General features: G+C 49.8%; 1 protein-coding gene across 4 annotated transcripts in view; it reads right to left on the bottom strand.

Annotated features, from left to right (window-relative positions):
- SH2B3 (SH2B adaptor protein 3) overlaps positions 1-25242 on the bottom strand; it is a 100090-nt gene extending 74848 nt beyond the window's left edge. The window contains exons 1-2 of one of the 4 annotated variants that reach the window (XM_050924337.1): positions 25144-25242; positions 9807-10595 (exon numbers count right to left, since the gene is read on the bottom strand). In XM_050924337.1, coding sequence (XP_050780294.1) covers positions 9807-10568 — 762 coding nt within the window. In that variant the 5' untranslated portion in view covers positions 10569-10595; positions 25144-25242. Of the gene's footprint in view, positions 1-9806; positions 10596-14390; positions 14574-19125; positions 19363-25143 lie in introns of those variants that run through there. The other 3 variants (XM_050924339.1, XM_050924336.1, XM_050924338.1) reach the window with 3 other exon arrangements.
- Positions 25243-27093: the final 1851 nt, after the last annotated feature.

Below are 27093 nucleotides of genomic sequence, written 5' to 3'. Positions count from 1 at the left end.
AGCACCGCAGTGTTTAAAGGAGAAGGCTCACAGCAAATACAGACCCATTGATCTATTTATAGCTCATGAGGGAAAAAACAAAACATGTAGCTGGCAACTCAGACTGAGTTTAAATCCAATTCCCATCTCGTGGTCTTCGATAAGTCTCGGTTTGTACACACAAGCTGAATGGATTCCTAGTCAGTGTCCCTGGAAGCTTTCGAGACATGAAATAATTTTTAGATAATTATTTTTAATCCTCTTTAAATCCCACATTCCAATACCTGGGGGGAGAGGAGGAGGACACGACAAACACCTACCTACACATGAAATAAAGCTGGTTGCACGTTTCAAGGGCCGAATCCTCCCTATTAAACCACATGGAAGTTTTGCATTTGACGTCTATGGGCCCAGCATCCAGCTCTCTGTACCTACAGGCTACCACCCAGGAAAGCAGCCCGTGAGATGTCAAGGAGGGCATTTGAGAGGCTGGCTGATCAGACCTTGGCACTGCACCCTGGCTTTCACTGCGTGGCGGGCCAAGTTCTGCAGCCACCCTGCTGCCAGATGCAATGCCAGCCCCAGCCAGCCAACCCACCCCGAGATCTGAGCTCTTCAAAGCAACCCTAGTCTATTTGATGCTGTGCACAGCGGGCTTGACAGGATTAGGCCTCTTTCGAGTTTACTGGGGGAGAAGGTGGGGAGGGGAAAAAGGTTTCTCCAGAGGAGAAAGAACTGAAAAAGAATAATCCTAGAGATCACCCTAGCAGTTCTCAGAGGAGAGCAGCTCTCCGGAAAACAGCTTGGTCTGCCCGAGTTCAGCTGCAATGCTCTAGCCTACCAGAGCCCTCTGACTGCCTGCCTGACTGACACACACCCCATTCGTACAGCTTCAGATCCTGCAGGTATAAGATTAGGTGAGAATCTCACTTTCAGTTAAACAAACAAACAAAAACCCCAGTAAGTTTCTAGTCCTTGGGGTGGTAGAAAAAAAGCTTGAAAATGGGGCCCGAGTGTGACCCCAGTGGCTCAGGAGCCCAAGGCAAATGACCAAGAACCCAAAGGTGCAGCTGTCTGTTTTACATCTCATGATTTTTGAGAGACGGAGGTTGATCATACTGGGATGTTGATAAGAGAAGAACCACGAGGGCCAAACTTGAACTCCTCCCTCAGTCAAAACTGCCACTGAAACAAGCTATGAACAAAGCGTGTAACTCCTGAGTCGCTCCACAGAGCTCTGGGAGTACGTATACATAACAGAATCCCACCCGCTTAGCAGGCATTTGGCCTGAGAAAGAATTCAGGATTGGGCCCATAACCTGAAAAAGACGCCTTTCTCTGTTACGAATGACAACAACTTCAGTTACTTTAACAGGGCAAGCATTCAAAAGCTAAATATACTTTCCTCCCTTTCTGCAGTTTGTTTTCTTTTTGCATTTCAATCAGCCTGGCTGAGAAACTAGACTGATCAGTTTCACTTTCTGTTTCCAATGAGTTTCATTATCTGGTATTAATAAAACTAAGAACAGACAACCGCATTTAGGTTTCTGAGGCTGCCACTTGCAGTTTACATTTTAAAGATGTTTTCCATTGTTTTAACACCAATTAAGCATTTCAGTTCATATCCGATTGTTAATCACCACCTTTTTCTTACTTAAAACAATAAAAAACAAAAACCCAACTTCAAATTTGAAGCCAAAATTATTTGTATTTGGACCACATTCTGATTCCGCACATGGAAAGCAAATCAACTGAAGTCACTGGGAATTACTCCAGATTTATACTGGCGTAAATCACATTAGAGCATTCCCCTTAATTCAGACAAAGGGCCAAATTTAGGATCCCATCCCTGAAAACATTTATGTACAAGTCATTTTACTTATGTCATTCCCACTGAACTAAATAGGGCTACTCTGCTGCGTGAAGTTACCCGTGCGTAAGTGCTTGCAGGACTGATCATTTAGTAGTGATGTAAACAGAAGAATAAATGCCACATTGGGCACAAATCGGTTAGAAATTGGGTGTGATAACTGGTAGCCTGCACTGATTTAGCATTCAGTGAGTGTGCAAAATGAGTGTAACATGCATGGAGAGATCATGGCCAGAAGGTATACACAGGTTCGGGTACATGTACCAGGCCCCTTGCCACTTATACCAGTTTCCTGACTAATCTGCACCTAGCATGCCTGATTTTCCTCTTCTACCTTGGTGTAACTCTACTGACTTCTCCAGGGTTACTCCCTGGAGTAATAGTGTAATAGGATCAGACTCAGGCCTGATGTGTAACACCAGCATCTGTGCCATTACCACTGACTTTAACTCTAAATACACTTCTACACCAATATAACATGACCCGATATCAGACGGGTTCGCATATAGCGCAGTAACCCTGGGGCTTCAGCAGCGGGGCTCGGGCAGCGCTTTAAAGGGCCCGGGGCTCCGGCTGCTGTGGGGAGCCCCGGGCCTTTTAAATCATCGCTGGAGCCCTGCCGCCGCTACCCCGATATAACGCAGTCCTCAGGAGGCAAAAATCCCTACGGCGTTATATCGAGGTAGAGGTGTATAGAAGAAAAAAAAAACCCTAACAAACAAAACTCCAGCAATGTAAATAAACTGGTTAAATTCCCAATTTTCTGTACATACAGTACTGGAATAGTATTATTCTTTATTTGTTTTACTGTAGCCCCTGGGAGCCCTCCTCATGGACCAGGACCCAGAGAGACAGGGGTCTGCAAACAGGAGCTCAAAGGAGGAGCTAGCGTTATTCTGTGGAGGATACCCCTACTTGTCTGTGTTTATTGTTTTATCCACCTCCACGGGCGTTCGCAGTTTGTGGCTTTTCCTTGGCAATTATTTCCTTCAATACAAAGACATGAAGTACAAAACCAAAAATGGCATTTAAGATAAAACTGGATCAGGGAAAATGCACGTGGTTACTACAGTTGCTTTCAGATTGCAAGCCAGGCTGCGCTTTGCTTTGAAAAGACAAAGACTATTTGGAAACACAATAGGTTAATTAGAGCCACTGGCCACAGGTAGGACTGAAAAGTATAAACTGACAGAAAGGAGAAAAACGTATCTTGGTGCCCTGTCTGGGCTAATTTCACATTCTCCTTGAACGTGGTGGTACTCTTCAGTTCTGATTTCAAACAACTGAGCAGCATTGCTGTGTGCGGCTAAACATTTGCAGTGAGCCATCCCAGAGGCGGCTGCACTTCAGTGGGTATTTGTAAAACCAGAAAGACTTGGGTCAGCTTCGGAATGAAAGGCTCTGTTGAAATGACTGTCCTCAATCTCACCCAAGAATGCAGCTGACTTCAGCTGCTCTTTAATGAAAGAGGGAATGCCACTCTCTTGGCTGCAACTAAGTTGCTCCCACTTGCCCTAGCAATGAATTTACCCCCGAGACCTCTAAAAACTGACCAGAGCTATACAGCCTGATATCCCAGAGCTCCAGCGCTCATTTGCCTTGCCCAACTGCTTCCTGGTCCTGTCACTGCAGCTGTACAGTTTAGCAGATGGATCCTGCTTTGCCAGCTAGCACAAGTTGATGGTTGCGTAGCGCCAACAGCAAACACAAACCAAGTATTGAGAGCTCGCAATTTGCCTGCCCCTAGATCTGATTTTCGAGCTTATCACCACATCCTCACGTCAGGTCACGTGCTGCTCCGCAAGTTGGCTGCAATGACTAACAGCGAAGAGGGAGAACTCCCCTTTGGGGGAAATTGTGAAATCCCCCTTTCTCTGCAGACACAGAGACGCTGGTCGCAAAGACGCCGGCGTGGGCTTGGGTGGAGCGTCTTCCCCTCTCTGCACCACTGAGAGTGAGCAGAAAAAGGAGGGAATTGGAGGTGATGTCTGCTTGCTTCTTCTTTCCATCTAAGTCTTCTGGGAGCCAGAATTCAGTGCTGCTGCCCAGTTAAAATAACTAACCATGCTGCAGGTCAGAAGGCCCTATTCGTGCGGCTTACCTGAGCCGAGTTCCCTCTCCTCCCGGCTCCACTGAGGGTTGCTGCCGCTGCTGCATTTCCCCAAGCCCAGAGTTTTCTTCTGAGTCTGGCCCCTCAGGTGAATCTGGATTGGCGTGAGATGCTCTGCACAGAGCTCAGCTGTGACGACATTTCATGAAGCATTTTGGCAGAGCGCTGGGCGTAGGGGTCTCAGCGCCGGCTGTGGCTCTGGAAACACTGCCTAAGAGCAGGCCTGCTCTGATCGCTGGGAAAAGCAGGGGTCACTAAACATTAGCCTCCAAATCAAATCTTATTGGGCTGGATTCTGCTTCTGTTGCAGTCAGAGGTCAAATTCGTTTCTGGGGTAATTCTGCTGCAGGGCATGGAGTTATGCCCAGGGTGAATTTGGCCCAGTGGAAGGGCCATTATTGACCTGATGGGAGCAGGACCGAGCCCGTTGTGCCTAGAACTGTCTGAGGACAGAGGCTGTGTGAGGCCAATCTCTGAATAAGGAGTGGCGCTAGATAGACAGCCCATACGGAAGACATTTCAGTTTCTGTGTGAGCGTGCACGTGCGCAGAAAGGCTCAGGAGAAACTGCAAGGAGGTGTAAATCTGTTACAAATTCTACCCGTTACTGAAACTGATTTCATGGGGAACTGTGAAAAGTGAAACCAATACATGTAACCCAGGCGTCACCACAAACATGTCAGGGTGCAAACTGCTCTCTCTTCATTTGTGGTCTATGTGGTACTATGAGCAGACCTGAAACACTGCTCATTTCCACATGGACTGGATGAAACGGACAGCAGGCGGTTCCAGGGACGTGAGGTGGGTGCTCATTTCAAGCGACCAGCAGCCATTTATAAAAGCAACACAGAAGGCAAACTGGAAAGCCTTTTTTAATTTTTGTCTTTTTTTTTTAAATTGCACTTCTCAGTGATACAGAGGCAGCCTGATTTTTAATTTTTAAAGGGTTTTTGGGAGGGTGGAGTTTGCCTGCTATTTAATTTAGAAATATCAAGAATTTCAAGTCTACTCTTCTCTGGTTTTGCTGGAGGACCTCGTGGATCTGTACAGATGCACTGTGCACTAGAGAACCATTCGGAGACAAGGTTCTCGAAACTTTAGCCAAGGCTTCTCTTTTCCAGAACGTTAATTAGTCTTTGAAGTTAAATGGGAGATTAGCCATCCCCCTCCCCCCTTAAAAAACCACCACAGAACTTAGTCTTAAACAGTCTGACTAAAAATCCATCCCCCCAAAAAATTACTCAACTTTCCACTAGTTCTCTAATCATAGACTCTTCCAGAGTAGACAAGATCTGACGTTCTAATGTAAGCACCTCATTAAAATAAAGAAAGACATTTATCCCACCAGGCCCTCTGTCCCCATCATAAAGTCTTCAGAAAGGGCCTTTTCTCTTTGCTGGTCACCTTTAAAGGCAAAAGAAGCAGATTCTCTCTTTCTCCCATGCCCTCCTGGCACTATCCCTAGGGTGACCATATTCCTTAAAGCAAAGACGGGATGGCCCTGGGCTCACCAGGGCCGCTCTCCCCATGCTGCCTGGGGCAGGGACTGACCCCTCTGAGCTCCGTGCCACCCAGGACGGGGGCTGACCTCCTGAGCTGTAGGCCCCTGACGGGGGTCAGCTCTGAAAGCAGCGCTGCCTGCCAGCAGCAAATTTCTCCATTGTTGCTGGCAGGCAGCGCTGCCTTCAGCTGACCCCAGGACAGCAGCCACCGCTCTGCCTTGCAGCCAGGACAAATGCCCAGTTTTGGCAAAAAGTAGGGATGGCCGGGACAGAACTGAAAAAGGGGACTGATGTATGGTCACCCTATTCCTAACTCTGACCTGAAACAGCTGCATCTAGAGCCCAAGGGAGTTTATTTATCTCTTCCAAGGCTGCCAACAGGTGACAGCTGGGATGGGCGTTAGGGGCCGCAGACCAGTTCTCCCCCCGCCACCCCCGGCAGACTGGAGCTCGTTGGTCATGGGCTGTCAGCTTTTATTAACCTGACCAATTTTCCAGCAAACTAGACCCAATTCCCCCCCGAAGCCAATGGAGTTACACAGCGGAACGTGGCCCACAGTCTGGATATTAAGTGCTTCAAGCAGATAAGCCAACCATGGATGCCTCCATTCGCCAATATCAAATCCTACACAGGGGTTTTCCTGGGGACCTTTTTGCCCAGGCTCCTTAGAACCAATCTTTTCACGGCCACCTCTCCCCAAACTGGACCATGCAGACCCATCAAACCCTCCAACCGCTCTAGTCAACGATCAAAGTCCCCCCCTCCGAGGCAGCAGCCAGCCCTGCGGAGCCATCAGTCCATTGTGCAGGCATCTGTCCCACATTCACCTTCCCAGTGACAATCAATGATCCAATATCTCTGCTGGACACAGCCATTCTTGGGCCAATCAGCCCTTCCTAGTAAGGTCTGCATTTCTTAGCCGGCACCAGCAGAGTCACCAGCGTCCATGTCCTTTCATTTCCCTCCTTCTCTGTATCACAGGTGTGCGCTGAACAGGTACCCAAGCCTCGGCCCTCCCCCGAGTCCAGGCCCTCCTGCAAACTCCCTTCTCCCAAGACATGTACAAGAACCAACACTGGAAACCAAGGAGATGCGCCCAGTCAGTACCCAAGTGATACTATGAATTATCTGTATTGTAGAGGAACCTACGGGCCCCGAGCTGGGATCAGGGCTCCCTGTGCTATGTGCTGTACATTTCTGAAACCCTTCTCCAACCCTCCACCTTCTCTGTGTTTCTCCTCCGGTGCGGTGTTGTATCTAAGTTCTAGACTACCAGCTCTTCAATAGAAGCATCTGCTGCTCTTATTTTGACAGCACCCTAAAGTGCAACAACCAGCACTTTCGACATGAGGAACTAGACAAGGTTTTCACAGGCCATGGTCAAAGACCCAACAAGGAAATCAGAAGGTTATAAAATAGCCCAGAGAGTCAGCCCAGAGAGGGGCTCTCAAGGAATCTGAAACACAGAGATGTTTTACTTTCTCTGACATAGTTAGCGGTGGTTAGTCAACCTATTTATCATAACAGCCCTGCTGGGGAATAAAGGAGACCACGCGGGTACAGAGATACAGGGCTGTGTTAAGTGTCTCTACTAAGCTAACACAGACTCTAGGGGGCTTTCTCCTGCAGTTCTGGCCCAGGCAGAAAGCCCACTGGCCCATTCCTGTCAGACTCCTGCAAGAAAAGCTCCCTGGCACTTCAGGAGCTGACCTGCCTGCGTGGGAACAACCGATTCAGGTCCCTGATAGAGAACAGTCTGTGCCCTTCCACCCAGGAAGCAGCATAGGTTCTCCCAGTCACCACAGGGCACCGCTCACTCGACTGCATAGCCAGGGCCAGACTGCGCCCTTCGGTGCTGCAAGTCTGGCTGTGCTGATTCAGGGTGGGCATGTCCCAGCCCGGGCTGGGCATTGTGAACATGTAACCTTGCGGCTGAGATTGAAAGGGAGCATAATCCTCTCCCTCCACGGAGCAGGGCAGGGGCCTACGTGCGAACGCCATGCAGCCCCTTTGTTACAGAGGAGCATCCTACTTCCTGGCCAAATATAGCACCATATACCCAAGCAGGGACAGCCCCAGTCTAGCAGAAGGGGAGAGGAGGGGAGAGAAGAGGGGCCAGGAGGAAAGACTCCATACTCAGTTACTACAGTGATAAGGGCCACATAAGAACCCAGACAGGTGGACTCTCAGAGCCCAATTCACCAATCACACCAGTTAGTCACTTCTTGAAGTTAATGGGGTCTCCCCAGGATAAGACCAGAATCAGGTCCCTGGGTTCTCTTCCTGGCTCTGCCACCAATTCCTTGCATAATCTTGGGCACATCACCTAACCCCTCCGTGCCTCAGTCCCATTGGAAAAGCAGGGCTCGTAACGCTCACCCAGCTTTGGAGGCTCCAGATGAGATACAAAGGACGTCTAGTAACAGAGCTGAGAATTTCCTGCTAGCTCTTTCTTCCCACTCCCGGCCTTTTCCCCAGGGTGCTAGCGCTCTAGTGCCTCATCAGAGCAGAATCCCAGAAAGCTCAGACACCTGACAGCTTAGATCTCAAACCATTCTAAGCACCAGTCGTTCACAAAACACGAGAAGCAGGTTTCACAACAAAGCTAATCTTGCCAGACATCAGGCCCTAAAGCCTGAAGCAGAAGCAAAGGAGAAACTCTCCGACAGGAATCCATATGACTCTCACCTAGCATCAAAGTTCTGAACATGTAGGGCACAAAGTCTAAGTGTGGTGAAGTTTCACTTTCAGAGCGGCACCAAGGGCCCAGTCCAGCTCCCATGGACGTCACTGGAGGCAGGATCAGACCCAGGACAGGTGACCCTTTATTATTCTGAGGCTCAATCAAGGTTTAAACGTTAATGCTGTATTCCTCCAGTAAGAAAATAAACCAGCTGAAGTGTAGCTTTCACCAACTGTAATCAATAAAACACTCACGCACAAGGCTTCTTTGCTTATTTCCAAAGCTGGAAACTCATTTCAACTCCATATTTTTGAACAGAGGTTGACAACCCCTCCCTGCAACTGAATCCACTGGCAGTTCAGTTCCCACTCAGAGAACGCTCATAATGGAAAAGTGATGAATCTCTTTGCCCAAGGGAAATATGCCAAGGAATTCCTGGAATGAACACCCAATTCACTCGCTCAGAGCCAACCACTAGAAACCTTTATAACTTGAAGCTGATTCACGTTTTGTTTTTGTTTGTTTTTTAAATAAAACCACGATACAAGTAAAAACAGCCAGGCAGATTTAGGCCAGTCGGAGATCTCATCCTGAACTTGTAGAGGAAAAGAAACATCACAGAAATGCAGAGGTTCCTTCCAGCCCAAGAGCCTCCCTAATCCAGTGTTTCTGTACCTTTTTGATACCAGGGATTGGTTTGCTGCCTTCCCAAACAATGTCAGGGAGCTCTCACGGACCAGTGGTTGAGAAACCCTGATTTAGTCCATCTTACTGCAGGTAAACCTAGACCACCCGGACAGGATTCCCCAATCTCCCTAGGTCACCTGTTCCTTGTCTCCATTGTGGGATTCTTTCAATAACAGCTGCGTAAGGGAGGAGCCGCAGCTCTCTGTGCAGGGGAATTCCACCCTACACTTTATGGGGATATAAGCACCAGGAAGCAAAGGCCACTTCCTCAAATCAGACCTAATCTGGCTCCTCCAGTGGGGACAAAGTGGAACCATGGCTCACAAACAGGCCCTGAGTTCTAAAAGAAAAGCTAGGGACATGTCAGGCCAGACCAACTTGCCCCAGCTGAGGACCTGGCCTATTCCTCTCCAAGACAAAGGAGTAACCACAAATCCCACCATGCAAATCCAGCCCAGTTCGAGCAGCTAGGGACGATTCTCTAGCCCAGTGGCTGTCAACCTTTCCTGACTACTGTACCCCTTTCAGGAGTCTGATTTGTCTTGAGTACCCCCAAGTTTCACCTCACTTAAAAAACTACTTGCTTACAAAATCAGACAAAAATACCGAAGTGTTACAGCGCACTATTCCTGAAAAACTGCTGACTTCCTTAGTTTTACCATATAATTATAAAATAAATTAATTGGAATATAAAGATAGTACTTCCATTTCAGAGCGTACATAGAGCAGTATAAACAAGCCATTGTCTGGATAAAAATTTTAGTTTGTACTGACTTTACTAGAGCGTTTTATGTCGCCTGTTGTAAAACTAGGCAAATATCTAGATGACCTGATGTACCCCTGGAAAACCTCTACCTACCGCCAGAGGTACACGTATCCCCGGTTGAGACCCACTGCTCCAGTAATGCATAAGCAATGAAGAGCCGTGGCCAGCAGCAAACAGGGGAGCGATTTGAGATACCTCCGGCCGCTTACCTTGGGGGGATCAAACAGCTCCAAGACATATTCCTCATTGTCTGACATCCCTGCCTTCCGTAGAACCAATCGGCACCGCTGCCAGCGGGTCCCACTGTCCATGGTGGTTTCATCTACCATGCCATATTTTAAGAGACCCTCCTTGCACACCTCGTGAGCCTGATCTCGGGACAGGGTCCACGGCAGGATCTTTTTGGCCAGCCCAGGCTTGAGAGCAGGCTCCGGCGTCTCCCCCTCTCCCGGGATGGCCTCGGAGGATCCCCTGCGCAGGAACCTGTGCCAGCTCCTCCGCAGCTGGGTGAGGGAGAAGTGTCTCCTGGTGGTCAGAGGGGAGGCTGCCCCCGTCAGCTCCTCAGAGCTCCACGACTTGGGCAGGTCCCGGACGTTAGTGTCAGCAGCTCTGTCGGACTCAGAGTGGGCAGTCAGCTGCGTCTCCACCTTGGCTGCGACCGGCCCCGAAGAGGCGTCTGCGTGCCTCTTGCTGGTCTCCCTATAGTCCCGCACCCTGCTGCAGGGCAGGACCCTGAACTGGCTCATGGCAAAACCTTCCTTCACCTCGTTGCAGAAGTACTGCTGGAAGAGGTCTGTGAACTGTACCGAGAAGTTCTCGGCTGCCAGAAGGTCATGGTGGGGGTTCTCGGTGGCAAACAGCAGGTACTTCTTAGCGAGCTCCTTGGCCGTGCTGATGGCGTGCCGTTCGCAGAACTCATTCCAGCCCTGGGAACGCCCGGGAGTGCTTGCTGGGATAGTCTGGCCATTCATTGCAGTGACTGGAGCGATTCAGGTGCGCTGCAAAGACAAAGGAAGAAAGGCTGCATGAGGGGTTTTCTCGGGGCCGGTGGGGGGCTCTGTCTGTTTGACAGGCCAGCAGAGGGCGGTTCAGAGACGGAAACGCCAGGCCTGGAGAGCCCAGGCCTTGTCAACACAGGGACTTCAGGCACCAGTGGAGTGCACCAGATCAAGCCCCTAGTGCAGCCACACCTGCCCTCCGTGCACTACAGTTTGCACCAGTGCAAGTCACAAGGGTTTGCGCTGGAGCAGCTCTATGACAGAGCATTGGAGTCCCTGGAAGGAAGAACAGGTTCAAATGATCAAATACCACGCAGATGACTTGCGGGGGGGGGGGGGGGGGGAGGGAAGGGGGCGTGCTCTGGGATAACACCTTATAAAAGCCAACGTCCCACCCACTCTCCACACATATTACAGATCCTATGACACTTCCCCTCTTGTGACTGCTGTGTGACGTGCTGCCTTCCACCCCAGAAGTGGCTGCATTTCAGTAAAGTTGTACAACGTGTACACAGCGCCAAATCCTGAAGCCCTCATTCAGGACCCAATTCTGATCTCACTCGCAATAGTTCTATGCTGACTGAACTGCACTGACATCAGTCCAATCACTCCACGTTTACACCAGTGAGAGAGCTGCGGTTTTTCCAGTCCTTATTCAGACAAACTCTCATTAATTCAGGGAGGGATTTCCCCAAGTACTTAGCTGCACACAAGCAGTGGGAATCAGTTTAGAAAAGAACTCGAGTCTGCTCTCACTCTCCCTGAGATGAGTAATGCCTGGGAGACCCACAGAACTGCACTAGGGTAAAGCTAGGCAGGCTACTTATCCAGTTTTATACCGGAGAGTCCTCTTTAACAATGGCTTTGTCCCCTGTCCGGTACCGAGACAAAACAGGACGTGGTTTTATCCAGTATCAAGAATGAGTGGCCCCTTTATGAAGAGTACACCCCTCTGCAAGGTCCCACTGGCAGGGGAGGTCCCATGCCAATCCTTCCCGGAAGCACCGGAACGTCCGGTATTCCAGGGATGCAGCAGTGGCCACGCTAGGTAAAAAGGGGAGAGACCAGAACCAGGCCCTACGCCATCAAGTAACAACAGGCCACGATTCTCTGCTACAGGCAGCAAGTCAGTTCAAGCCCATGTTATGTAGCGTTTAAGCACACAGTTGGGACTGAATTCAGAACCACATCTCCAGGTCCACTGGAGGATTTAATGGAAGTTTTGCTGCTCAGACAACAATTAAAGTGAAGATTTACCAGTATGTGCAGCAATGTGCCTTGGGGGATGGGGGGGGGAGGAAAATCAACCTCGAAAATAAGCGGATAAAAGTTCCAGAGTGGCACGTGGCGCTTGCCACTTCCACGGCAGCTTACTCCAAGGTGACCCAGGGAAGCTTTGGGCGGTATTGTATCCTTGCTGGGCTCAGGACATTAGAGAGACAAGGCGGGTGAGGTGATGCCTTTTACTGGACCAAATTCTGGTGGTGGGAGAGAAGCTTTCGAGCCATTCAGGACTAGGAAAGATGCTCAGAGTGTCAGAGCTAAATACCAGGTGGGAACAGACGGTTTAGTATATGGGACCATTCAAGGCCCATCAACACCCCTGCAGTCATAGGACAGAGAAGGGAGGTGACCTAGTGGGCAAGAGATTGCTGTAATAAGCCATTACTCATCTCTGTGTTGTAATAAGCCATATAGTGTCTTTATGGCACTGGATTTATGGCTTATTACAAGAATCCCTAACTCACTACTTTCCCCCCCACCCCCGGTTGACTGGCTACTTCACCTTAAATGGTCCCTGAAGCTAAACCATTTTTCCACCTAGCATTTAGCTGTGACACTCGGTACTTTTCCGAGCCCAGAACAGGAGCTCTGTATAGCTACAAAGCTTGTCTCTTCCACCACCAGCTGGTGCAATGAAAGGTGTTATCTCACCCACCTTGTCTCTCAAAGGAAAGCTTTGTTTTTTAAACATCAAGAGCAAGGCACCCATCAGCTCGAGGTTAGTGAAGGGACTGGGAATCAGGATTCCTGGGTTTGATTCTTGGCTCTGCCATAATTGTGTGTGGCCTTGGGTGGGTTCCTTAGCTGCACTGTGCCTCAGTTTCCCTATCTGTAAGATTGGGCAAAAATTACGAGTCCCAAGGGAATGCTGAGAAGCTAAATTAGTTCAGTGTCTTACAAGCATGTTGAGCATTCCAGGGGTCCTTGTTCACATAGCTGCTTTCAATTCCTTTCTGTGCATCTCTCCCTTCCACTGCCCTAAGCATGCACAGTTTCATTTTACCCATGCGTAACAGCCTGGCAGGTTTCACTTTAGTTTAAGATGTTAGTTCTCAAGAGGATGAGCCAATAAAGCCAGGGGTGGGGAGGATCAATAACTTTCTGCAAAAGTCCAGGTAAAGAACAAACACTTGGCTTGCCGTTTGGCAGGCTCACAGGGGAGTGTAAAAGGCAAGTAATTACACTGACGCCACAACTAAACTCACGTGCACCAGCTCCCCCCCAAAACAAGCGCAAGCTTCTTACTCTGCATGACTCTCCATGGCCAGACACGTTTTCCTGCAGGTACAGCTGCCAAAGCCAAGCTTCCCTCAGACATGCCTGTTATCTGAAACTCTCTGCTCTTCTAAGCATATTACCTAGAAAGATAGCACCCCTGCCAGCTCAGCTCTGCGAGAGACGATTCACTGGTGCACCCATTCTAAATGGTATGCTCGTAACCCAGCCGTAGGGATCTGATTTACAGATGATTCTTGACACGCAGAATTGAGCTTAACCACCCAACACTTAACCCCTGTGGTTTTCCTGGTGCGTCATGTTTGTTTAAATCACCACTTTAATGCTCGCAAACCTAATTCTCACACGCACAGGCCTGAGTGCCACAAGTGGATGGGAAGTGATGAAGAAAGGAGTTTTTGCCTCACAGTCTCAGCTGGGATTCACCCTATGGACTTCATCAACAGGAGGGATTGTTTCGGAGCTTTGGATATTTGGACCGACGCCAACATAAACAACAGGGTTTGCAGTTATTGTTGTGCAAAGCCAAATCTGGGTGGCTCAAACAGGTGTCAATATTTGAACCAGAACAGCAGCATCGTGGCATTTCCCCTGCCCATGCAGCAACCAGCATCCTCATTCCCCTAAAGCAGCAACAGCAGCCACTCTCCCTCTAGGTAACTGTCAGGGTGGTTAAACACTGGAATAAATTGCCTAGGGAGGTTGTGGAATCTCCATCTCTGGAGATATTTAAGAGTAGGTTAGATAAATGTCTATCAGGGATGGTCTAGACAGTATTTGGTCCTGCCATGAGGGCAGGGGGCTAGACTCAATGACCTCTCAAGGTCCCTTCCAGTCCTAGAGTCTATGAATCCTTCCATTACCTGGACCCGAGACAATTCCCACCTCCAGAGGACGCAGTGCGTGCGGAGGCAAAGGTGGCAGCTGTTTGCACTGCCTGATCCCGGATCACTTCCCTTCCTTGGGAGACAAGACCAGCCCTTATTGCCTGAACAAACAGGTCTGCTAGAAGCGACACGAAGTCCAACTCAGTTGCCCCCGCTGTACATTAGCCCACAAGCCCAGTGACAGCCACCTGTGCCCAGGCACACCGTGGGAACCAGGGGTCTCGTTGTAGTAACATGGAACAGTGGTGTTGGGGACGGTTTCATTTTTTCCCCAGTGTCCGTGTGGCTGCAGCTTTGTGAACCCAACAGAAAGCAGGCCCTCCACAAGCCATCTGTGAGCCACATTTTCAAGGGAACTGTTGCATGCTCCTAAACCAGTCAATCTCACCTTCATTAGCTCCCCGCTAAATCCACAGGACCCCTTCATCTCCAAAGAGCTCCTTCTTTAGTGCCGATGACTGAAGGAGTCCATAATAATAAAAACACATCAGCTGGCTGGCTCAAACCGCAGGGGTCACCAGACAAGGGACCATGAAAAAAGGCTCCTTCTTAGCCATGCTCCCAGCGTTGACTCTCCTCTCACCTACATAAGTGTCAAACAAGAATAATTCCACTGACATCGACAGTCACAGCTCTGTAAAAATGGCTAAAGGCAGACCAGGATCAAGCCCACCATGAGTCTCCAGAGTCATAGCGTCCAACCTTAGTGACAAAGTGTGTGTTTTTTACCTCTTCTTGGCCCTGCACAACCCAGGTAGCAATGGAAGAGTGAGCTGGATTTTGTTCTGGCACATGCATCACATGGTTTGTTAACTCAGACCCAGATTTTGCCTCTCACTCATATTGGTTTCAACGAGACTACTCATGGAATACGGTGCTACTCACCATGAGAAAGAGCAGCATCATTGGGCCCTCAATTCCAGGTGCCGGGTCCAATTTTGCCTTCAACCACACACGGGCAACCTCACGGAGGACAGCAGAATTTCGCAGATGTAACTAAGGACAGCTGTTGGCTCTGATAACCTCTATTACAAGTAATTAAGTGTGAGCCTGAAAGAACCCAGCTTGACTCTCAGATCCCACAGAGAGATTACAGGGCTGACAATTAGAAAAGCCACCCTTACACTAAGCAGATTTGCTCTGGAGACAAACCACATAATGCCTTGCGACTCTGACAATGCTGTCCTTCTAATGGCCTTCCAGAGCCTCTACCTTTTAAGGACTGCCTCACTCACCTTCAGAATGCCACCAATACGAGAAGATTAGAGGACTGAATTCCCTAGCCCCTACTCCTGGCTACTGACTGCAGGATTTGACCTTGAATTTACAGACACAAACATTCCACGCTAGATTTGTAACTACCCACTAACTTGTCCTTAACCACCACATTCTGCAGCTTGGCTCTGCGGAGCCTGCTTATTCCTGTACCTTTTGCTTGTACCTTTTGCTTGCCTGAAGCATTTATCAAAGTCGTACATTCTGTTCAAACAGGAAACATCCTTCGTCCGCACTTAGCTAAATATCCTGCTGCTCCGGGGACGTGTGACTTAGTGCTCCTCTGGTAAGCCTCCCTGTGATTAAGGCGGACAGTTAGTGACGTCGTCTGGGAAGCCCTTTCTAAAAGGGATTGATTACATTTTTCTAGAAAATCCAAGGGGTTTAATAACTTGGATGGAAAGAGCAAGGAGATTTGGAGCACGTCAAAGCAGAGAACACGCCACTTCTTGTTTACATCCAGGGTCCCCCAGGATGATAAACACTTTAACCTGTGCAGAAAGTGGACCAATATCTATGCAGACCCACTGCGCTTCTTATTACGTCTTTCGAATGTTCGAGGCAGGGAGAGATTGTATCTGTCGAGAGCCATCCGAGCCTTGCCCAATATTCTCAGAATAACAGTGTGTGTTTGGAAATAACTGGAATTGACAGGACATGAAACAACCCAGGAAGAAACAGGTCCAGAGACAGAACCAGGCAGAGTGGGATGTGCTTCGTTGTGACTGTCCCAGCCATTCACCCCCCTTTGGGCCCCTGAGTTTCTCCTTCTATCAGCTCTGCCAGCCTGCGAATGACTCAGCATCCTCGGGCACAGCTCTGGCTTCCTCCCGCAGACAACAAGAGTGCTCAGCTCATGGAATTTCAATGGCTGCTGAAATGTGGATAGACAGCAGGGCTGTTAAAGGAGCCTTCTCCAACTGCACTTGCCCTCCAGGGGCAGAAAACAAATCCAAGCTCCCCATGCACACTTCTACGAAGGAGACAACTTGTCTTGTTTCCCTGGCAGACTAACAGAGTAGCCAAGAAACCAATGGATTCTTGCAACTCTCTCTGATTTAACACACCATAACATGCCCCTTGCACACACCTATGGATCAGCTGACCCCTTCCCATGCACACCACCATATACACATATAGAGCAATTCAGTTCAACAGAAGTGCCTTTAATACGCTGATAAATGACAGCAAGTTACGAGGCTTTGCTCACAGGAACTAGCAGATCTTCCCCTGGCCTCCATGAATGTGCCAGCAAAACCAGCTAATGAACGAGGTTGTTTGCTTGCACAAGCTCCATGATACCTGCCCAAATCCAATGTTTGATATGTGACAATGGATTGCTGGGAGCAGTAATGGCAAGCAGTTGAAAATACATTTCAAAATACAATGTATTTTTCTAGCCAGGACTATAATCAGAAATATAGTCCCAGAGTTTCCTCCATTTCAAAAGTGGACAGAATATATTACATTGCTGGGAATTCTGACTGCATGCAGATGCAAATATCTCCTAAATTACATGGGAGCTGAAGCATGTGCCCTATTTCACCCAGATTGGCAATAAAAAACACTGGTTTTGTAGTTGACATGGCTTGCCAACTACAAAACCAGTTTCTTCTCCCTTGGTTTTCACACTTCAACTGCTAGAACAGGGCCTCATCCTCTCTGATTGAACTAACCTCGTTATCTCTAGCTTGCTTGCATATATATACCTGCCCCTGGAAATTTCCACTACATGCATCTGACGAAGTGGGTATTCACCCACGAAAGCTCATGCTCCAAAATGTCTGTTAGTCTATAAGGTGCCACAGGACTCTTTGCTGCTTGAACAGTCTCTGAATCTTCCTAAATGTTTGGTCTCGATAACATCCTGTAGCTATGAGTTCCACAGTCTAATTATGCACCGTCTGAAAACAGTATTTCCTTGTAATCCGTTTTGAAAATGAACGTTCTTTCCACTACACTTTGTTATATTCCATGAAACTGAACTATGGTAATCATCTCTGGTTTGGGCTACGTTTCTTTTTAGATCCATTTTATTGGCTTTGAGGCTATGAGAAGCACCGCCCACAATTAGGCCCGGAGAGATTTACTTCATTGGTAAATGTGATGGAAACACCGACTGAATGCAAACATTCCAAAAGCTAGCTGGTTTTACACGCTGCATGCAAACCCCTTTGCCCCCCCCATGTGTACCTCAGAACCCATTAGAGCTATCATCATTATTTCTACATGCACAAAAAAAACATTCAACCATAAAACAAAGCACATCATGAAACATATACCACAAATCTTGCTCTGTATCAGAGGGGTAACCATGTTAGTCTGGACCTGTAAAAGCAGCAAAGAGTCCTGTGGCACCTTTTAGACTAACAGACATATTGGAGCATGAGCTTTCGTGGAGCATGATGCATCTGACGAAGTGGGTATTCACCCATGAAAGCTCATGCTCCAATACGTCTGTTAGTCTATAAGGTGCCACAGGACTCTTTGCTGCTTCTGGTGATGGAACACTTCTAGGTCTGTGCAGCGGAGTTGGTAACAGGATACAAAATCTTCCACCTACAGATCAGGGGTCAAACGCGACCTGTCATGGAGGCAAAGTTATATCTGGTGACTGGGGGCCTGCCTGCAATGAATATAGTGGTCTCAGCCTAGCTCCAAAAGGAAGAGTCGTTCTCAGAAAAATCACTTTCACAGTTAGCACCTTTGTTAGTTTAGCCCATGCCGGGAAGTGGCGGCCTCAGGACCTGACATGGGGTCAGCCCATGCCAGGAAACGGTAGCCTGGGGTTCTGGCATGCCCTGACCAAAACAGATTAGCATGCAGCTCAGCAGCCATGCTCCAATAAGGTTTCAAATGAACATTGCTTTGGGTCAGCATTTCGGAGACTGGTCTCTAGGAGGTGCAGGCATGTGAAATGTTTTCCCTTCCTGTTTATCATTGTCTTTCGGCGCACAGCAGAGGCTGCGCTGCCCTTGTGTGCAGAATAGAGTGGGGGTGTCTCTGTTTGTGCTGAGTGGAAACAAGCTGCCTAGAGCCCAGCGTCTCAGAAATGCTGACCCAAAGCAATGCTGCCTGCTTACACATCTGGTCCAGGCAGCACAGGCTGCCCTGTTGGAGGATCCCACTAGAACACCATAGTCCCACATCTGTGTTACATCAGCACTGGTTGGCCTAGTCTGTGTAAATCATCAAGCTGGGCTGCAGTCCTGTAAAGGACCATGTTCTAGTGAGGTCGCATTGGCAGCAATTCCCTAATACTGTAGGGTAGGGTGACCAGATGTCCCGATTTTATAGGGACAGTGCCGATATTTGGGGCTCCTATTACCCCCCACCCCCTGTCCTGATTTTTCCCACTTGCTATCTGATCACACTACTGTAGGGAGATGTTAATAAATTGCTTCCCAAATGCTTTGGCCCAGAATGTGTCATGCAGACAGCTCCAGAAACAAGCTCTAAGGGTGATCCACGAAGGGGAGAAAAAAGTGAGCTTGGGGCTTCTTTTTTTGGCACGTTTTTATGACGGTAAAAGTTGTTGCTGGTTGTTTGGAGTGTGTGCGTTTGTTTGGTTTTTTAACTTAAAACCCAAACTTGCTTTCTATTTGTTTCAATACTTTAAAAATTCAGGTCTCAGCGACCAATGGGGAACCGGTGGGGTTGTGACATCACACAAAGCAAGGCAATTAAAGCTGGTTTGTTTGAGAGGCGGGGGGATGTTTATTCACTGGGTTTTGCTAACACATGGGAGAAAGTCCCCTTCAGAAGGATTTCCCAGCCCTGCTCTAAGAGGACAGACAGCTTCTGCATCAGCCTAACAGACCAACACAAAAAGGGGGGACTTGACGTACCTGATATTTCTAAAGGAAAAACAAGCAGGAAAGAGGCTTCTTTTACACCACAAAGCAGCAAAGAGAGGCACCACTCCAATAGGTCACCTGGCATAGGTCACACTTTAAAAGAAGTGATCTATCACGAGCTTCCATTTTTCCACATGCTCATTTGAGTGCTTCTGACAACAGCAATGAGCTCTGCTTTACTCAAAGCAAGGAAGCTACAGCAGAATAGAGAATCTCTCTCCTAGCTGAGAAGTGCTGAAGCTTTTAAAAGAGCCCGAACAGCAACTGGCCCCAGAACTACCGATAGCATCAGCACAAGCACATGATCTACTTGGCGTTCACGTTCCTGTGCCCGATGCAGATTCCCAGTGAAACCAATTGGAGTTTTGTCATTGACTATAGTAGGAACAACGCGAGGGAGGCACACTGGGCCAGGTACTCAGTTCGCATGGAGCTAACATTGACCATCTGGCCTAGTCCCCCTGAGCAGTTCACTAACACTGTAGTCACATATCAAACTGGGTCCCTTTTGTAGAGATGTTGGGACACAATCTAGTGCAGCAGTTCTCAACCCGCTGCCCAATCAGCACACGGCTGCAGCCCATGTGACATCCTCAGGGGCATAATTAGGATGGGGTGGGAGGGGCACTGCCCCAGCCCAGAGCCGCCAGGGTGAGTGCAAAAAAGAGGTGGCACAGGATCAGGCCCCGCATCAGCACTCCCAGTAGGATCAGGCCCAGTGGCATCAACCACCTCCTCCCCCTCCCAGCAAGATCAGGCCCAGCAGCACTGGCAGGAGGCCAGAGTGCTCAGCACCCCTCCACCCCACAGGTCTGTGGTGCAGTGACACCCGCTGCAGCAGGCTCTTTGGCACTAGGACTGCAGCAGCAGGTGGGCAGAGCAGGTGGCATGGCTGAGCGATGTGCAGCTGAGGTAGGAGACCAGCAGGCACGGGGAAGGGGGTGCAGGGGCCCAGGACAGCGCAGGGAGGGATGAGTGCAGAGGGCTAGGGCTGTGGGGGGCGGGAAATGCAGCTGGTGCATGGGGGACAGACTCGGGGGGGGGACGGGTGGCTGGGGGCAGTCCCTGGATGGAGGGCTATGGGACACAGCCCCTGGATAGGGGGAGCTGAGTGCACGGGGGACAGTCCCTGGCTAGGGCATGCCCTGCACCAGGCAGAGCTCCCCATCTTTGCAAGCAAGCTCTGCAGCCACACTCCCCGGGCATTCCGTCAGCAGCAGCACAGCAGGGAGGGTGGCACAAACCATGCCATGCCACCTCTACAGGAAATTAATTCATTTTTGAGTTATTTTTCTAATTTAAAAGCTCCTGCCAGACTTTTGCCAGTGCTGAATTGACAGGTACTGTTATCGATTTAAATCATATTGCTGTCATATAACAAATACAAAACCTTCTTTTTTTGTAAGTGTACAGGTAGTATATCTTTGCATGGATACAGCCCACACAATACACAGAGAGCTGCATACGTGGCCCACAATGGTAAACAGATTGAGAACCACTGCTTCAGCGAGGGGTCCTAGTGATAAATGCAAGAGCTTCAGAATCAGGCCCACCATCTATCACAAAAGAGATACACACACACACACACATGCAAAAAGAGTCTATTTTAAAAGGACACTATCAAATGAAATATGGCCCCACACTGAGGATTCGTAAAATTCACCTTTTACAAAACCCAAGAACAAACTCTTCTTTTGCCATTACAATGGAAATTGTTAAAACATAGTAAAATAAAACAAAACAGAACAAACAACAAAAAAACTAACAACCCCCGCACCCCAAAAGGTAACATCCCCAGGGAGCATTTGCAACCCAAACATGGCAAAAATAGAGCTAGGCAAGGCAAGCTGAAAATGAAACTGACTGCTCTGTTTCCACTCTTGGGGCCAAAAGAAATGTAAACAATTGATGTAAACCCTGAAAAGTAAATTGGATGTTTAAAAAAATACTTTCCATTTTAACATTATCAGCTGAACATAAACACACACATAAGGAAATCAGAGTTTTCCAGACTCATGGATTTTAAGCTGACAGCTACCCTTTAAATTCAAGGAGTATTTAACATGACTTCTGCATACATTTACACTCTTGCCCTGCTTACGACTTACTTCTCAAACAAAACAAAGTTCTCAGAACTAAATTCTACGAACAAACTCACTGTTTTTCTCCAGGATCACACACATTAAAGGAAGCATTGTATGCCAGGCAGTTGCCTAGCAGGGTTGAGGCTGCTCTGTCTAGCACGCTGCCAGCACGATCATACATGAACCATGCTTTAGAACCTGACACAGCAACCAGTTTGAGTAAAGTAAACGTAGTGCTGCAACTGGGAAGACTGAAATCCTCTGCATCTGCAGAGTGGGTACAACGTGGGTGGGAGCAGCAGAAACTGCTCTCTAGTCTTGACCTGAAGAGACTATCCCTCGGGGGGTGAAAAGGTGCTTAAGTCCCATGCCCCATTCATTCACTCCTTAGCCTCTCTAACAAGACCGGGGGAATGCACCCGATCAGCAGATCACCTGGCTAACCCTGGTCCTGCCACTTCCCAGGTCATGCTGCTGGCAGGCTCCAGCAGCCTGGCAAGAACTTGCACTATTGTTCCCCACACCTCTGGGTGAACTCATAAATGCGCTACTCCCCTGCATCCATGGTTACTGTCCATGTGGCTGCTATTCCCCTTCCCTTTCCCAGCCTCAGAGGAATTGGGACACTACTTGACATCACCCTGACTGCTACACTTCCATTCAATTTTCCAACTCTGATCACTGTTTTATTTCAAGTCAAGTACTGTTAACAGTTAACATTTTGCAATGCTATAGAATTTCAAGGGGCTTTTCCTTTGTAATTAAACATATACCCCTGCAGGTAATGAAGAGGAAAATCAGGTTAGCATCATGCCACTGACTTTGGTGGAGTTATTCCTGATTTACACCAGTGTGGGAAGAGATATCAAACCCAAACATACCTATATTTATACAACATAATACGGTCATAACTGGCCACATTCTGATCTCACTTGAGTGACTCTGACTTTTCAATAGTATAATATAGTGTATAAAGAAATCTTAAGTGTTCGCCCCAACATTTTTTTAAAGGTCACTGGAATCTCACACACATGACAATACTTGCACACCTTAAAAACTGCCCCGTTATTTTACACCTGCATGAAAAGCCAGCGGGCATCCCAGTGACTGGCAGGTTATTGCCACCATACCAGGCTGTGACCTGCTCATGAACTGACCTTTGCAAGTGTTAGCCACCCTCTGCTTGAAGGCTGAGCAGCTTCCCACCGCAATCCTGACAATAAAACGTGTGTTCCAATCACTCAAGCAAATGGAAGTTAGTGTAGGATCCGTGAGAAAGACTCCGTATGAATAATGATCGAACACACCATTAGAGGTATTACAGTAGCTCCAAACTGATCGAATAATGAGAGATGGTGAAATAAATGCACTAAGCAGGCAAAGGATGTGGAAAGTACTTCTGGGAACTTTTTTCTACTGATCTCTAAAGATCCAGAAATATTTAAAAACCCACCAACCCAGGGAAAGATAGAAAACTGATGTGCGTGTGTACAACAGAGTGAGACTGAAGCTCAGGGAGCAGGTGCCCTTGATAATGAAAGAACACATCCCTTGCAACAAGCAGAGGTAAACTATAGAACCCTCTCGCCACGGTGGGCAAAGACAAACTGTGGTGCACGTGAGGGGGAGGAGGGGCGACGAAGGCATGTGCCTGGTGAGTGCACGCTGGTTTCCTCCCCCCCTCATCAACATGGGTTTTATTTTTAAATATCAACGTTTGGAAAGATAAAAGGGTTGCTGGAGGCCTTGTCCGTACACAGAGCTGTGTTTAACTCAAAGAGTGATTTTATATCAATTGAGTTAAACCCGAGCAACTTGTGTGTTTTCACAATCTTATATCAGTTTACAGCTAGTGTATCTCGGTTTAATTTGCATTGGTAAATGTACAGCTGCAAGCTGAACCAACAGAACCAGTCTCGAACAACCCACACAGAAAAGCTGCACTGCTTTAACAAGGCCAAGTCAAGTTAAACCGGTGCAACTTCTGTGTCTAGACAACGTCTCTTTAACTCAGTGATGCGAGCAATATAAATATCAAGGCAGCCTCACGTACCCACTGGGATCAAACCACATTATAATGGACGTAAGGTCTAAGTTACGTATCAGCACATTGGCGTAAGCTCAATGGGGAGGTGGAAGAGCAGAGTGCCGCTGGAACAGTACCTAACAGAAGAGTTTAAAAAGCAGACGCCCCCTGCTTAGTCATACACCTTCTCACACCCCCCCACCCTTCTCTTGGGACCTACTTACCTAGCTTTACAAACGTATAGTCACGCCAGGTCTGAATTTGGTCCTTTACAGGTTTGCAGTGGCAACACTAGTGTGTTACAACATGATCCTTCTAACAAAACAGGCTATTTAAGCAGCTTACACTTTGTCTTATGCCCACACCCTCTGCAGGATTTGTGCCAATTCTATCATCCTGCCGAGGTTTTTCCACAACCGAACGAGGAGCTCGCACAAAACAAGACTTGAAAGTAAAAACCATTGATTTCCCTGCTTAGACACAAGGCAAAGCCACAGAGCTCTCCTTAGAAACAAACAGTTTGGGGTGCCAGCAGGCTGGCCACTCCTGTGGGTCCAATTCAAAAATAAAAGGGTCCTTCTTGAGGTTTTATCATCACAAACAAGAAATTGTAACTGCCAGAAATGCCCAGTTTTGTAAATTATAAATAAAAGTGGAGTTTTTTTGGGGGGGAGGTAACTGATAAGGAAATATTAGTGTTTGATCCGCTTTCAGTGAAGCTAAAGGCGAAAACCTCCCTTTGATTTCACAGGCCCTTCTACTCGATCAAATCACCTGCTGGTAAAACTCCAGTCCCAGCAAAGGTGCCTCAGAAAAAGGCTTCTCCCAGCATGTTGTCAGTTCCCCTCTCCGCCACCTGTTCAGTTACCTCATTGCAAAGAATAATTCGAGCCCCCAGCGGGCCACCTACCACCCCCCTTCCCCAGCCCATCTTGACTCAACCGGTAACAACAACTCCAGTAAATCCCAGGTCGGGGGCTGTCAAACCACCTCAGCAAACAGCCGCAGGCTTGGGAGCGTCCCTGCTGGGGGCAAGGAGCCGGGCCCGGGTGCCGCGGCGGCAGGGCTGGTCCAGGGAGCGAGCATCCCAGCCCTGAAGACAACATCGCCAGCGAGCCGAGTCCGGCTCTGCCCCGGTGCGATGCACCGACCTCAGCGGTCCGGCTGCCCGGCCCGGGGGCAACCCCCGCTGTGAATGCAGGGGGGGGGGGAGCCGGGTCTCTGCCTCGCCGGACTGAGCCTGGGGCTGCCCCAGGGAGACCCTGCCCGGGAGATCAGGCCGCAGACCCGGGGCGCGCTCCATCCAGTCCCAGGGCCGGGGCTTGTCAGCCCGCAGCTGGGCGGCTGGAACAGGGGCCCGGGCACGTGGGGGGCGCCTCGTGGCCAGAGACACAGAGTGGGGTCCCCCGGCCCGGACGGGGACAGCTTGACCCTGGAGCCTCAGGCCGCCTCGCTTAGGCTCCTGCTTGGAGAGGCCTGAACAGCCCCCCCAGGCTCCGGGGAGCGGCTGCGGAGCTCCTAGCCCCTGTGCCCCGCAGCTCCCGGGGGGCTCGGGAGGATCTGGCCGCGCCCCACCCCCGCGCGGCCCCTCCCTACGCAGCAGGAATAGGAGCCGCGGCCGCCGCTACTTTCACTTTCCAGGGCAGCCCGGCGGGAAGGGCCCCGGCCCCTGCCCGGCGAGCCCCGCACCTGTCCCTGCCTAGGGCGGATGGAGTCGGCGGCGCTCAGCGCACACGTGGTGGTGCCAATGGGGGGGGATCGGGCCCCTTGCACCGCCGGGCTGCGCTCCGGGACAGCGCCAGGGAACCAAAGCCACATCCCCGGGCACCCCGGGAGGCGGGCTCCGGGCAGAGGGATGCCCCGGGCCAGGCGGCGAGGGGACGCGGGCAGGGGCCGTACCTGCAGGAGAAGCCGTCCGTGTGGCGCTCGCCCATGGTGCTGGCCGCGGGGCCAGGTGCCGCTGCCTCGGGCAGGAAACCCGGGCGCGGAGAGGGGTCGGCGGCGGCTCCGCCCCGCGGCACTTGCCTGGAGCGCGGGACCCCCCCGCTGCTGGGTCCCAGCTCCGGTCCCCGGCTGGTCGGCCAAGAGCAGCGGCGCTGGGGGGTGGAGCGGGGGAGGAGCAGGCCAGCTGGCCCCGGGTGCAGACGGGGGGGGCCTGCCGCCCCCAGCGCCTCTTCCCCGGCGCCCACGTGCGCCGCACTCCGGTCTCCCCGGGGGCCGCAAAAGTCGCTGTCCCGCTGCTGCGCGGGTCTCTTGCCCGGCCGATGAGCCCGCCCCTGCGCGCCGCGGAAAGGGGCTGCGTGTTTACAGCCCTCGGGTTAAAAGGCAACTTTCGGACCAATAAGAAGAGAGGGAGTCGGAGTCCGGCCGCAAACGATACCGAAAGTAGCCGGCTTCTCTGTGCCGCCTTGCGCCCCGCCGGGGCTGATAGGGGAGGGGAGACCGAGCGGCACAGAATGAGCCCCCCCCCCCGGGTCTTATCTACGGCGTGAAAGGCGGAGAAACACCACCAGCCTGCGCCTTTAGTGCACCGCTGCTCGCACACGGCCGGGAAGCCATGGCCGTGCGCGGGGAGGAGAAATTCGGCTCGGTTGGTTTTCCAGCGACAGGAAAAAAACCTGCAGCCTGACATGAACCTGCCGCCTCTAGCTCCCTCCAGCACGAGGTTTCCAGTCCCCTTCTGCTGGGGCTGCGCTTCCACTGCTCCGCAACGGCGCCCCCTGGAGGGGTGGTTATGTCATCGGGGGGGACTTTTGGGGTGATTTAAAGTTGTATTTGGTTTAATTCTTCATTTCCTTTTTTATCCCTTCCATAGGATGGCAGGGTTGGAAGGGACCTCAGGAGGTCATCTATTCTAACCTCCTGCTCAAAGCAGGACGAATCCCAGATCTTTACTGCAGGTCCCTAAATGGTCTTGTCAAGGATTGAACTCACAACTCTAGAGTTTAGCAGGCCCATACTCAAACCACAGATCAATCCCTCCCCCAATTTAAAAGTCAGCTGCCTTTAAGTTAAAGAAGAATCAAAGGAAAAAAAAGGTCTTGGGAAGCTGAAGGTATAGTGCTGGGATCCTGGGTTCAATTCTTGTCTCTGCCACAGACTTCCTGGATGACCTTAGGCAAATCTCTTAATCTCATTGTGCTTCAACTCCCCAGCTGTAAAAAAAGAGAGATGACAATCCTTGCTTTGTTTGTTGTGTCTAGTTAGATGTAAGCTCAGCAGGTAGGGACTGTCTCTTACTGTGTAGATGTACAGTTCTTAGCACAGTGGGACCCCAGTGCAACCATAAGACAAATAGTAATAACAGAACAATACTACACCAAATCCCTACATTGTTACCTGTATATAATACCATCCCTCAAACCTGAGTATGTAACAGATCTTGTAACCATCCCTATAAAACACAGACTAAGAGTTCTTTTAATTGCCTTTTTCCTGTTGCAGGGGAACTCGTTATCCACACCAACTCAGCACTAAATATAGGGCAAAGCTCCTATTGCCGTCATGGGGACTGCTGGGTCTGCAGCCAGATACAGGATCAGGCCGAGTGCAGGTAGCAGGAGTGTCTGACGGCCTCCGAGTTCATGGTGTAGCACTGTGGAGCAGGCCATATATGGTATCCTCTCACTGTTGTTATTGCGTCACGTCAGTTGAAGTCACAACGTGTCCCATCTGTGCCCGATCACTCCACACAGGCAGCACAGCCATTCCGTTAGCGGGTTAAGACGATGTTTACTTTTAGCTAAGATTCTTTGTTTGATCTGGTGCTCTTGGGAAGTGACTTCCCGTCAGGAATGTTAAACATCACTGTGACTGGCCCTGCGGCTGGGCCAGGTCCATGCTGCTCCG

This window comes from Gopherus flavomarginatus, chromosome 15 (genome assembly GCF_025201925.1).
Source record: "Gopherus flavomarginatus isolate rGopFla2 chromosome 15, rGopFla2.mat.asm, whole genome shotgun sequence".
Taxonomy (NCBI): Eukaryota; Metazoa; Chordata; order Testudines; family Testudinidae; genus Gopherus; species Gopherus flavomarginatus.
This window is presented reverse-complemented; position numbering and strand designations above follow the sequence as displayed.